General features: G+C 39.0%; 1 protein-coding gene across 5 annotated transcripts in view; it reads left to right on the top strand.

Annotated features, from left to right (window-relative positions):
• LOC112158335 (1-phosphatidylinositol 4,5-bisphosphate phosphodiesterase beta-1) overlaps positions 1 to 12,571 on the top strand; it is a 123,393-nt gene that overhangs the window by 68,947 nt on the left and 41,875 nt on the right. For all 5 annotated transcript variants that reach the window (XM_036210630.1, XM_024291634.2, XM_024291635.2 and 2 more), the window contains exons 4-7: positions 5,778 to 5,918; positions 6,004 to 6,083; positions 9,256 to 9,309; positions 10,349 to 10,424. In XM_036210630.1, the coding sequence (XP_036066523.1) occupies positions 5,778 to 5,918; positions 6,004 to 6,083; positions 9,256 to 9,309; positions 10,349 to 10,424 (351 nt within the window). The remainder of the gene's footprint in view (positions 1 to 5,777; positions 5,919 to 6,003; positions 6,084 to 9,255; positions 9,310 to 10,348; positions 10,425 to 12,571) is intronic.

Here is a 12,571-nt window from a genome sequence, read left to right as displayed (position 1 = left end):
AGCGATGTCTGGTTTTAATCTACTAGTCGTCTGTGGCTCTGCTCCCACCCAAATCGCTACACTATATTTCCTTCCAACATATTATATTATTTTCAAAACATTTTGGAAGAAGCGCCACTGAGCCGCAAGGGAGTGCTTGAAGAGCCGCATGCGGCTCCGGAGCCGCAGGTTGCCGACCCCCGCTCTAAGTGAAGGGTTTTACGATGCTCCAGCACCCTGAGGAGCTTGTTTGTTAACAAAGCTGACAGAAGTGGTGCCCTGCAGAACACTCTGTAGTCTAGCAGCTTTAAATATTAATGCGCCCTCCACTAAACATTTATACTGAAGACACGCTTCCTGGCTTGGACTCAATCTTCTGTTATTGTCAAGCAGGAGCTATTTATTTCTGGTTTGAAAAGGTCCCAGCGAGAACTCTGTCAAACCCTTTCTGATTTATCTGTTTGAGTCTCTGCTTTTCATGATTTCGTGGTCATCCATCAATCTTTAGTCACGTCTGAGAAACATTCAGCTCCATGATTTAAAGAAAAACAAAAAGTACAAAATTATTTTCTGTCGTATAAGTTACAGTTTCTTCATAGTTTATCCAGGGGAGCGACTTATACTCAGGAGCAGGCACGTGCACACATAAGGCCCTTTTTACCTCGTGTCCAAAAGTGCTCTAGTTCCCTGTTGTTGTTTTTTAAAGCTTTTATTCAAATTCATATTAATTAACTATTGTTAGTGATATAAGAAAAAATAAATAAATAAATCCACTGGTATTCTATTGTTTATTCCAAATCTATAATAAAGTGAAGTGCTGCCGCAAACAATTATTTTAATAGTCGACTAATCACCGATTATTTTTTCGATTAGTCGACCAATCGGGTCATGAGAAAACTGGATTAGCTTAAAAAACTGAAGAAAGCCCAAGTTAGCCAAAACAGCTAGCATGCAGCTGAAACATTAGCTAGCGCCAAATTAGCCCAAAAAACAGAAGAAATACTAAATTAGCCAAAATAGCTACCTAGCAACTGAAATATTAGCTAAACTAGCCTAAAAAAACCTTAATAAATGCTTAAAGAGTCAAAGCTAGCATAATACAGTTATAACTTTCATCTTTACTACACTCTGACTCCATATAATATAAAGTAACGACTAATCGACTATTAAATTAGTTGACTATTTTAACAGTCGATTAGTCAACTAATCATGGCAGCCCTAAAGTGAATGAAATGTTCTTAATTTTCATATTGCTTTAAGCAAAAACCAAAAAAATGGTTTTTGGTGCCCTTCTCCAAATTTGAGTCCCCACCCCTCAGATATCCTGTGCATCTTCCAGCTCAGGAGCAACTTGTTTTTTTTTTTTTAGCCATCAAAAAGCTCTTATATTTGTAATTTTTCCAGTGAAGAAACGGCTGTTTCCTCTAACAACCACTCGAGGGCGCTGCATCCAAAGTATTTGCTACTGACAGCAGCAGAAGAAGAAGTGTCGTCCAAAACAATCATGGAAGAGAATCTGATTGTTTTCCTCTTAAATTTAGATATTTTTCTTATACAGATCAAAAGATTAGTATTATTGTATTTATTTCTTTGTTTATTAGCTGCGCTGGGCTCAGTGGATTTATTCTGAAACGTCAGACTTTTCTCCTAAAGTGCGACTTGTACTCCAGAAAATACGGTTTGTATTTACGTTTGAGCTTGTTTGACGTATCGTAACTTTCTGGCCGTCCAGCTAATTCCACCTCAAAGAAAAGCAGCTTTACATATCAGATTTTAACAGTCATGCAACACATTACTAATAATAATGGAGCAACATAACGGTAGTCGAAAGAATACAATCACTGGAGCTAAAGTTTTGGTGTTAAAGGGTTACATTTTTTATTTTTATACAAAAAAAAGTAATAGGAACCCCTGTAATTCTCCAACAAATTTATTTTTGTTTTAACAAATTGCTTCATAAAATAAATCTTGTAAGCATTGATTTTTCCTTAGTGAACATAAATAAAACTTCAGATCTTGTGAGCCTGTCTGACCCAAATCTACCCCACACTTGTTGAGAGGCTTATTTTGCAGGTAGTTGGGTCATCATCAATCATTCATGCTGGCATTTCCTTTCATCTGATGCCTCTGTGTGTATATTTAGTAGCACAAACCAGCAGCTTTCACTTGGGCCTTTTTCTTGATCTGAGGCTGCTCTAGGCTTTATGCTGCTGGAAACACGTGCACGCTGGGCTGCGTGTGCATGTCAGTTCAGACAGGTGCCGCGCTGCAGGTTTAATGGCCCGCGGTGTGGCTGACTCCCCCCCTTGGCAGTCTGAATCCTTTTCTTGTGCTCAGCAGAGTGTGACAGTTTGAGTGTTAGGTTGGCGACAAGCTAATGCAGGCAGAGAAAGTTGTTGTATTTCCTCAGGCTGCACATTCATGTGAGTGTCGAGTGTCGAGGCGGAGCTCACATGTTGACACGCTGCAGATGGTAACATGCACCATCAATGCTTGACTGAGCGCACTTGAAAAGGGATAAAGTCAATTAAAGCGGGAAGTGGCGTTGTACGGTTTGATGGCTATTGGCTATTGGCTCTCACCCTCCCCTTATACTCCTGTCACAGCAACACATTAAAGAAAAAAACGTTTTTTCAAAATGGCGGCTTTTCTGTTGCCTTTATCTCCATAGCAACCATTTTATTTTTTGGTCACCTGGGACTGACAAACAGGTCTATGTCATTTTTAGAAGAATCGTCAAAAAAATATTTTTTTATTTCCTTAGCAACAGAGGTTTTTTGCTAACCACGCCCGCATTTTTAATAAATTCATATTGAATGTTATATCATTTTGTTCAGCTTGAGCCTAATATTCAAGTATTCAAATTTCACAGTATTGTGCTAAAAAATGTGCGAACAGCTTGGGAACGCCACTTTTGCGAGCTCGCCACGCTAACGGCGTCCAAAGTTTGCAAATTCTAATTCCAACATTTTTTCCCAAGTAGCGTTCAAAGTCTGCTCGGGGAGTTAGGAGGCGATGGACCAAAATCTCTAGGAGGAGTTATATTTTTTGTAAAAATTCAAGATGGCCGCTTATCGCTTCAGCCTGTATGTGACATTGAGAATTCTCAAAAAAAGAATTTTAATGACTTTTTTGTATTGAAAATTGCCACAAAATGGCCGCCAATCCATCAATTAATCTTTCAGAGCTTTCATTTGAGAAACAAAAACCCTCCTGTAACCTCCATAATGTCCATCAGTCTCCTTCCAGTGAGGTGTTAGACCCCAGACGGGACCAGCTCAAATTACATTTTCCTCCCGGTTGATCCCCTTCATTTCTCGTGGCGTTCCGTTCTCAGCTTTATTCCGGCTCCTCTTCATTTTTATGGCCCCGCTCTGGTCCTGCAGCCTCACATCCAAGTCTCCCCATCACATCTGCTGATGTTGAAGTGTCACCGGAGTCCTCTCGGATCGGGACTGCAGCACTGAGGAGATGAGCTGCACGATCAGTTAATGGCTACATCAAAACAGGATCAAATGATATTGACGTTCAGCTCTGCAGTAAATGAAATATGCATCGGACTCTGCTCTCGTCGCTTCTGAGAAGCTTCTCTTCTCTGGTGTCTGATGAGGAACTCTTTGTTAACTTTAGCAAATTACACGAGACTTGTATGCATTTAAAAACAGTAAAAAGGGAATATTGATTTTAGTCGGTGAATGCAGACTTTCTGGTGGTCAAGCAGTGACTTTAACCGTAGAAATGCAAACACAAGATAGGCTTTCAAAGTGGAAATGTTCTTAAAAAAATCTCCTAAAAGCTGCGGCTGAACCACGATAGCGGAGCGTGAGAAGACTTTTATCAGCGTGACGCAGGACACAATGCTTCTTCTGCTTCTCTTTTTTCCCCAGATTTGGTTAAATTAGAAAGAGCTCATTTGCTTTCTCTCCAAAATCCTTTGCAGGGCTTTTTGTTGTGTTAATTAGCTCAGAAAGAACATTTAGTATGCTTCCTGCATCCGAGCCGCAGAGGAGAGAGGCAGAACAGCGATTCTCTGAGGAAGCTAGTTTGTTTTCTGCCATTCGCACCAAAGAGGAGCTGCTTACCTGCACATTCACTGGAATGAGTGGGAAGTACTTCTCCTTCAGTTCCAATGGAAGCTGAGCTCCTGCGGTCCTTCAGCTTTTTGATTTTCTACAAACAGAAGTCCGAAACGGTTGTTTCTGCTCAACAATTTCAAACATTTCTCTATAAAGCTTCCAAGACCACATTATTTATCTCAACTGAATATCAGTTCAGTCTATACTTTGTTAGAAATTTCAAAAAAATGCCAGTGACACGCCCCCATTGGCTGAATAATGCTACAGAGCAGCAAGTGACAAATTCATGTAAAAACAACACTTTTTTCAAAATGCCGGCTTTTCTCTTGGTTATATCTCCATAGCAACCACTTTATTTTTTGGTTGCCTGGGGGTGACGAACAGATTTATGTAACTTTTAAAAGAATCCGCTAAAGTAAACTTTTAGATTTCCATGGCAACAGAGGATTTTCGTTAGCCCGCCCACATTCCGAATATATTCATATTGTACGTTACATTGTTTTGTTCAGCTTGAGCCAAGGATTCATGTATTAAACTTTTACAATATTCTAGTTAAGAAAAGTTCAACAAACAGCGGAAAACCACTTTTGTTAGCTCGCTATGCTAACACCGTAAAAATCTACAAACTTAATAAAAACGTTTTTTCCTAATAATTCTCAAGAAGTTAGAAGGTGGTGGATTTAAATTCCTAAGAGGAGTTTAAACTTGTACCTAGTACTGCAAATTATTTTTTTTATTTTGAAAATTCAAGATGGCGGCTTCTTCCCAAGGTCAAAGTGTCATGATCCAGTGCTTCAGTTTTGTCATGTTCTGTTTTCCCTGCCAGTCTCACCATGTTCAGGTTAATCATCCACAGCTGTTTTCATTTAGTTAATCAACCTCAGTGTATGTAAGTGTCTGGTCTTCAGTTCTCTTCTCTGTCACTGGTTTGTTCTCATGGTTTTGTCATGTTGAAGTTGGTTTAGTAAATGTTTGAGTTTCTGCCACACATCTGGTCTCCTGCATTTGGGCTACGCCTCCATCCCATGACACAAAGATCTACAAAACTTTGTGCAGAAATACGTCTTCACCAGGAACTAGGTGCAAATTTTGGTGTGTTTCTGAGTGTGTGGAGGGGCCATATTTTTACTTAAAAGAGCAGAAAAAAAGAATTGTGAAAACAATCTGGTCCTTCAGTCCAGGACTGCTGCAGGACAGAATAAAACGTGGTTTTCAAAGTAAAATCACAGAAATGAAGGTTTGAAGGTGTCGGAGTTGGAAATGTCAAGCGTTTTTTTTTTTTTTCCTCTTCCCTCTCCAAGAACAACAATTATAAATCAAGGTTTGTTGGATTTTTAGCTCTAAAAGGAAACATTTTGTCTACAAATGTCTTCTGTTTCCATGCTGCCTCGCTCCTTGTTTGTTGCTTTCCTCAGTCAGCTGACCTCTCATAAACCAGCTGTTGGCTGAAGTAATACATGTGAAGTCGCTTTTCATGCTTTTGTTCTGGACTTTTATGACACGTAACATTGGCTACATGTTGACATTATTCGTTTCACTTCCTCAAATCAGGTGAAAAAGGCACAGGAACCTTTTTTTCCGCTCTGTTTTTCATCACTTGCACTTTTGTTTGATCTGTTAGTTCTTAGGATGCAAACCCCAATGATTTATTTTCTTCAGATTGTGCAGCTTTTAGGTGAAAGTTGAGTTGGAACTGAGCGTGGGTTTGTGTTTTCTTTGAAGGATGCTAAGCTCCGGGAGCTGCTGGACATCAGCACTCTGGTGGGGAAGCTGGAGAACAGGATGCTGACGGTGGTGAGCGGCACGGACATGGTGAACATCACCTACCTGAACTTCATGGCCTTCCAGGAGGAGATCGCAAAGGTAAGAACGGCTTCAGGGTGTAAGAACAGACCCAAAAATACAGTCCAGATCCTGAACTGCAGACTTGTGTGTTTCTCCTTGACAGGAATGGGCAGAGGAACTCTTCAACCTGGCATCAAACCTGCTGGTGCAAAACCTGTCAAGAGAGGCCTGTCTGGAGAAGGCGTATGTCTGCGTTTACTCCTCTACGAAATAAAAGCCAACACTCACATTTTATTTGACACGTTTGTAATTTCTAAACATTTGACAGAAAAAAACAACATTGATGGATGTTAGTTAAAGGAAGGCTGAATAGGACGTGATGCAGTCAAAGTTTGGTTCCATGAATAAATAAATAGATGAATGAATGAAGATATTTCAGAAAAGTTTGAATAAATAAATACATAAAATATAAATAAATAGATCATTAAAATAACAATTTTGGTTAATAATTATAATAAATTAATAGATAAATAATAGAATACATACATTTTTTAACAAGTTTGCATAACTAACATAAATAAATACATGAAGTATAAATAAATAAAATAGGTTTGGTTTACTAAATATAATAAATACATTTTTGAAAAGTTTGAAAAACTAAATACATAAAATACAAATAAATATATCAAAATTAATTTGGTTTACTCAATATAATAAATATATTTTTTGAAAATTTTGAATAAATACATACATAAAATATAAATAAATAGATAATTAAATTAATAATTTTAGTTAGTAAATATAATAAATTAATAGCTAGATAAATAAATAAATACATTTTTAAAAAAGTTTGCATAACTAACATAACTAAATACATGAAGTATAAATAAAATAAGTTTGGTTTACTAAATATAATAAATAAATAAATACATTTTTTGAAAAGTTTGAATAACTAAATACATAAAATATAAATAAATCGATAATTAAAATAATTTTGGTTAGTAAATATAATAAATAATAGCTAGATAAATAAATACATTTCTTAAAAAGTTTGCATAACTAACATAACTAAATACATGAAGTTTAAATAAAATACGTTTGGTTTACTAAATATAATAAATTAATAAATACATTTTTCGAAAAGTTTAAAAAACTAAATACATAAAATACAAATAAATAAATCAAAATTAATTTGGTTTACTCAATATAATAAATACATTTATAGGAGGACGGAAAAGTGAAAGAGCAAACCATTATCCTCCTTGTTACACAGACGATAACATTCAGATTTATGTAACTCTGGTGAGCTGGAGACACAGCATTAGATGACTGGAGGTTTAGAGCATTGACTGTATCTGAGAAATGGACCCATGGAGTGTGACGTCGACCATTGAATATGTCCTTTTTCACGATACGGACTCCGCCATGTTGAATCCAGACATTGTCAGTGACCAGTGATTGGTCCAATGTCGACAATCAGGAGTCTGAAGTTCACGACCGTACCGCTTGAGGGAGTGGTCCAGTTCTCCTATAAAATCAATGATCTAGAAGTATATCGAAGTATCATCAGCATAGAATAATGTTTAAAAGCGTTTTGATGGAATGAGTAAAAACGTGGAGCTCATTCAGACTGAGCTGCTTCATAAATCTGGAGGGAAGCCTTTTTCTCAGGGATGGGCTTGTTGACAACTCCTGATCTGCCTGCTGTTTATCAGAAAAAAGAGGCTATTAACTCACACCCCTGAGGAGGATAATTGACTTATGAGACAATAAAAGCTGCTGTTGCCCACATGGCACAGAGACGACCGAAAAGGAGCGGAAGACTGCCGCTTTCACAGTCAAGTTCCTGCTGCTGCAGCATGGAGAAATGCTGATCTTTGTCCACGTGCGCTCCATTCTCCTGCAAGACTCTTTACGATTGAGGAGGCTTAGGGGGACGGTCAATGTTTCCCAGCATGCTTTCAAAAGCCTGATTGCCATTAGACGTTCTTTTGTGTTCAGTACAAAAGAGCAGAAGTTGCTCTTTTGATTACCTCCTGGATCTCCAGAGCCGCTTTGGCATCAAGCTAACATGTCAGGAAAAATGGCGTAAAAGCCGTCACATCAAACAATGAAGTCTCCGGGACTTTACTCGTCTGTTCTATGACGTTAACAATGTGGGTCAGGGGTGTTAAATCAATCGCACAAGGGGCCAAAATGCAAAACACACTTTAGGTCGTGGACCGAACAAGATAAACATTTATTAAACAATCTAAAACTACATTTTTAAAACTTTAAAACGCAATTTTTTTAACATAATTATGAACTAGATATATAGCATTATTATATAGCGATAATGCTAGTGTGAATGCTGTAAGCTGAATTTGGCCCCCGAAGATGCCAGTGCTGATAGCTGAAGATGTTGAAATAGATAGTTAAAAATACTGAAGCTGATGAAATAGCTAAAATACTAGCTAAATGTCATTTTAGCTTAAAAAAACAAAAAAGAAAAAAACTAGGTTAGTCAAAACAGCTAGCATGTTGCTGAAAAAAATAGCAAAACTTTAAAATAGCCTAAAAAATAGAAAAAAAGCCTTAATTAGTCAAAACAGCTAGCGTGTAAATACTAGCCTAACTCCAAAACTGCCTAAAAAAACATTTTAAAAAGCCGAAATTAGCCAAAAAAAGCTAGCATGCAGCAAAAAAATCAGCCAAACTCCAATAAAATTGTCTAAAAAAAACTGAAAAAGGCCTAAACTAGCTAAACTGCTAGTGTGTAAATATTAGCCTAACTCCAAAACAACCTAAAAAACTTAAAAAAAAGCCTGCATTTGCCAAAACAGCTAGCATGTCGCTGAAATATTAGCTAAACTCCTAAATAGCTTAAAAAATCTTAGTAAATACCAAAAAGTCCATAAAGCTAGCAGAATGACAATTTTTAAAACTTTAAAACCATAACTTTTTATCATAATTCTGAATAATAAAAAGGCAGGAATATTATTCCAGAATAAATCAACTTAAACCTTAAATATCTTTCAATATTTTACTCTCCATAAAAATATATTTTGTCAAAATTAAACAAGTTAGAAATGAGCTCAAGATAACATCGGGTCATTCATGACTATAAAATAAAATGATCAGGAGGGCCGGATCCGGCCCCCGGGCCTTGACTTTGACCCACGTGCTGCAGAGTGTTTTAATTATTAGCTGGCAGCCACTTAAAGCTCAGCCTGTAGTGATAGCTCCTGTTGCAGTTTAGCTATTTATAGCGTAGCTGCATGCCTCTGCACTCCAGGGCCAACAGAGCTGCAGGTTTCTGTCCTCGATCCAAACCACTTGTTAGCTTAGCATTAGTTTACACAAGCAACACAATGCATTTCAGTTGTGAATTTGGCTGCTGCATGTTTGTCTGAGGCGTGTTCTCCGTCCGATGCAGATACACTCGACTGAAGCTGCAGCTCAACCCTGAGGGACGGATCCCTGTCAAGAAGTAAGTCTTCCTGACTCCTCCTCCTCCTCGCTGATTTATCAAAGCATCCTCTCTTCACTCTCGGCATGTGCAAGCATCCACATTTTGATGTTTATCCCCTCCAGGGTTCTATTTTTTTTTTATTTCCAGAAATGTTGAAGACTTTTATTGGTTTACAGAAATGTCACCCTGTCAGCGCGAGCGGCAGCCGTCTCCGTCTGCGCTACTGGAGCCGAGCTCTCAGGCAGGCAGCCGTGAACTCCTGCGATAACCTCCCTCTGAGGGGAGCAGCGGGTGTCAAAACACAGGCGCACAGATACACTCCTCGCCGTTTAGGGAATTAACCTCCTGGCTGGGAAGACATGTCTGCTTGACTAATGTCAGCTTGACACCCCCTCACCCACTGAGCGCACGCTGGATCTGCGCAGGCAGACCTCGCCGAACAATTACGGCGGGCGAAAATAAAGCCAAACAGTCCTGCAGGAATGAGCTGAAGATCACGGCAGTAAATCATGTTTATTGTGTTTGTGAACAGGAGTAAAACAACGGCTAAATCTGCATGTTCTGCTCCTGCATTGAGAAGAAACGTGTCGTCTGTTTATGTACGCACGACTGTCGAGATAAGATTTGTGCCGCTCCGGGATGATTACGCGGCGTGATAACATTAATGAAAACGATAAGGACAAATCACGTGATGTAGCTGCAGCTATAGCTATAGAAGTTGCGTTTTTGCAATTTCTGTCTCCATTTGGGTCATTTAAAAGTGATTTTTTTTATTTTCATATTTAATTAGGTCTACTCATTTGTTAGTTTAGCTCTTTAAATGAGTTTAGTTATTCCCTGGGGCTAAAAAAACCCATAAAACTGTAAATAATTTAATGTTTTTATCCTAAACAGGTTATTTTTCTGTCGTTTTCGTCCCCTCCATGGATGGCTTCATGGTGTCATTCCAAAGCTTTATTCATGACTCTCCTGCACAGCCCTGGAGAACGAGTCTCCCTGCCTGTGTGGCATCCTCTGTTTTTACTCATGAGGTTCTGTTTCTGTCCCCCCCCCACAGTATCTTCAGGATATTCTCAGCTGACAGGAAGCGAGTGGAGACAGCTCTGGAAAGCTGTAACCTCCCTTCTGGCAGAGTAAGACACAAACCTCCTTTTTCTTCTGTTTACTTTGAAGTTTTCACTCCATATTCTAAAAACTCACTCATTCATTCGTCGGTTTAATCTAAATTCCTTTAGTTTTCCTTCAGGGGCGTCTGCTTGGCTTCACACTCTCTGTAATAATGAAGCAAACAGACACTAAATGCAGCAATGAAGACGACTGAAGTGGTTTCATTTGTGCTAAGATCTCTCCTGAGAAAAGCCCCTTTAGTGCACAGAAGTGTCGTCGTTCTCCCAACACTTTTTCTGGATGACAATGATAATGTGACAAGCAATTTGCAGCCCTGGAAGTGCTAAAATGTTGCTTAATCAAGTTCTTAACACAAACTGAAAGATGCGGTGCCACAAACTTATGACATTTTTTCTTTTTCTAAGCTTCTGGGTAAAGTTGTAACTGGAAAATTCCTTATCACCCCTGTTATACTTTCAAACTATCTTTAAAAAAATCAGGTGGCGTACCTGCCCTCATCGTCCCCCTCCTGACCCTCACTTTTTTCAAAATGGCCGCTTTTTTTTGTTTTTATGTCCATAGCAACCATTTTCTTTTTTGGTCATCTGTGGGTGACAAACAGATCAATGTGATTTTTAGAAGAATCGGCAAAAGTAATTTTTTTGATTTCCTTAGCAACGGAGGTTTTTTGTTAGCCACGCCCACATTCGTAGTATTTTTACATCACATGTTATATTGTTTTGTTTAGCTTGAGCCAGGGATTCATATTTTCACATTTTCAGTCACTGGCCAAGCAGCTGCTACATGCCCCTCCCTCTCTCCTTTTGTCCTTGCCACCCGATTCAGAGGAGCACACAACAAATTTACGAATTTATCACAATGGCGGCTTTTTGTGAATTTTTCTCCATAGCAACCGTTGTATTTTTTGATCGCCTAGGTGTGATGAACAGATCTGTGTGGTTTTTAGAAGAATCGGCAAAAGTAAATTTTTTGATTTCCTTAGCAACAGAGGTTTTTTGTTAGCCACGCCCACATTCCTAGTATTTTTACATCACATGTCATATTGTTTTGTTCAGCCTGAGCCAGGGATTCATATTTTCACATTTTCAGTCACTGGCCGAGCAGCTGCTACATGCCCCTCCCTCTCTCCTTTTGTCCTTGCCACCATAGTCAGAGCAGCACATGTCAAAAAAACGTTTTTTTTTCTCAAAATTTCAGCTTTTCTGCTAATTTATCTCCATAGCAACCATTTTATTTTTTTTGTTGTCTAGTGTTGACGAACAGATCCATGTGATTTTTAGAAGAATCAGCAAAAATAAAGTTTTTTTTTTTTTTATTTCCTTAGCAACTGAGATTTTCATTAACCACCCCCACATTCCTAATATGTCCACATCATGTGTCGTATTGTATCATTCAGCTTGGGCGAGGGATTCATGTATCAAATTTTCACAGTATTCTAGTAAAAAATGTCCGAGCATACATTTTGAAGAAAGATGGACGCCAAGCCATCAGTCCTGTTGCCATCCCATAATATGCTCAAAACTCAGTCCAGGACTGATGCGGGATATAATATGCATAGATGTTGGGTCAGAGGATTCTGTGATCCCAACTTTGGTCCAGAAACTTCTCTTGAATTCGTCTTTTTTCATCTTAACCAGCAGCTTTTGTTCTGCTCAGCGGTTTGCAGAAACGCTGCAGACGAGCGCGACGGCGAAGCCGTAGTAACGCTAATAAACGGCTTCTGAACGCAAACAAAACACAGGCGAGCTTGCAAAACAAGCAGCACATAATTAGCACGGGGACAGACATGGGGGGTGGGGGGGGGGGTCAGAAAGATCTGCTGGGATTTGCTGTGCAAGTAATTACAGCTAAATGATATCACTGCTAATCCTTCAGACACACAATCAAAGGCAGAAGCTGCTTCACAACCTATTTCCCATTCGAGGCCTTTGGATGACTTTTAACAGACCTGCCCCCCCCAGCCCTCCCTGGACACCTCTGCTTTCCAATAGTCTCTGGTTCTGCTCTGTTTCTCGCCGGCACAAAGGCGGCGGCCGCTGAGGGAGGTGCGTCTTTGCTGTGGCGTTCTTCTCCGCTGACTCTGAGAGTTCACCTTATAGAAGCACCAATGATGACTGTTATTGTTTCTGCAGAAGAATGTCAAATATGTAAA

The sequence above is a fragment of the Oryzias melastigma genome, linkage group LG24 (assembly GCF_002922805.2).
Source record: "Oryzias melastigma strain HK-1 linkage group LG24, ASM292280v2, whole genome shotgun sequence".
Lineage (NCBI taxonomy): Eukaryota > Metazoa > Chordata > Actinopteri > Beloniformes > Adrianichthyidae > Oryzias > Oryzias melastigma.
Note: the sequence above shows the minus strand (reverse complement) of the source record. Positions and strands in the feature narration are given on the sequence as shown.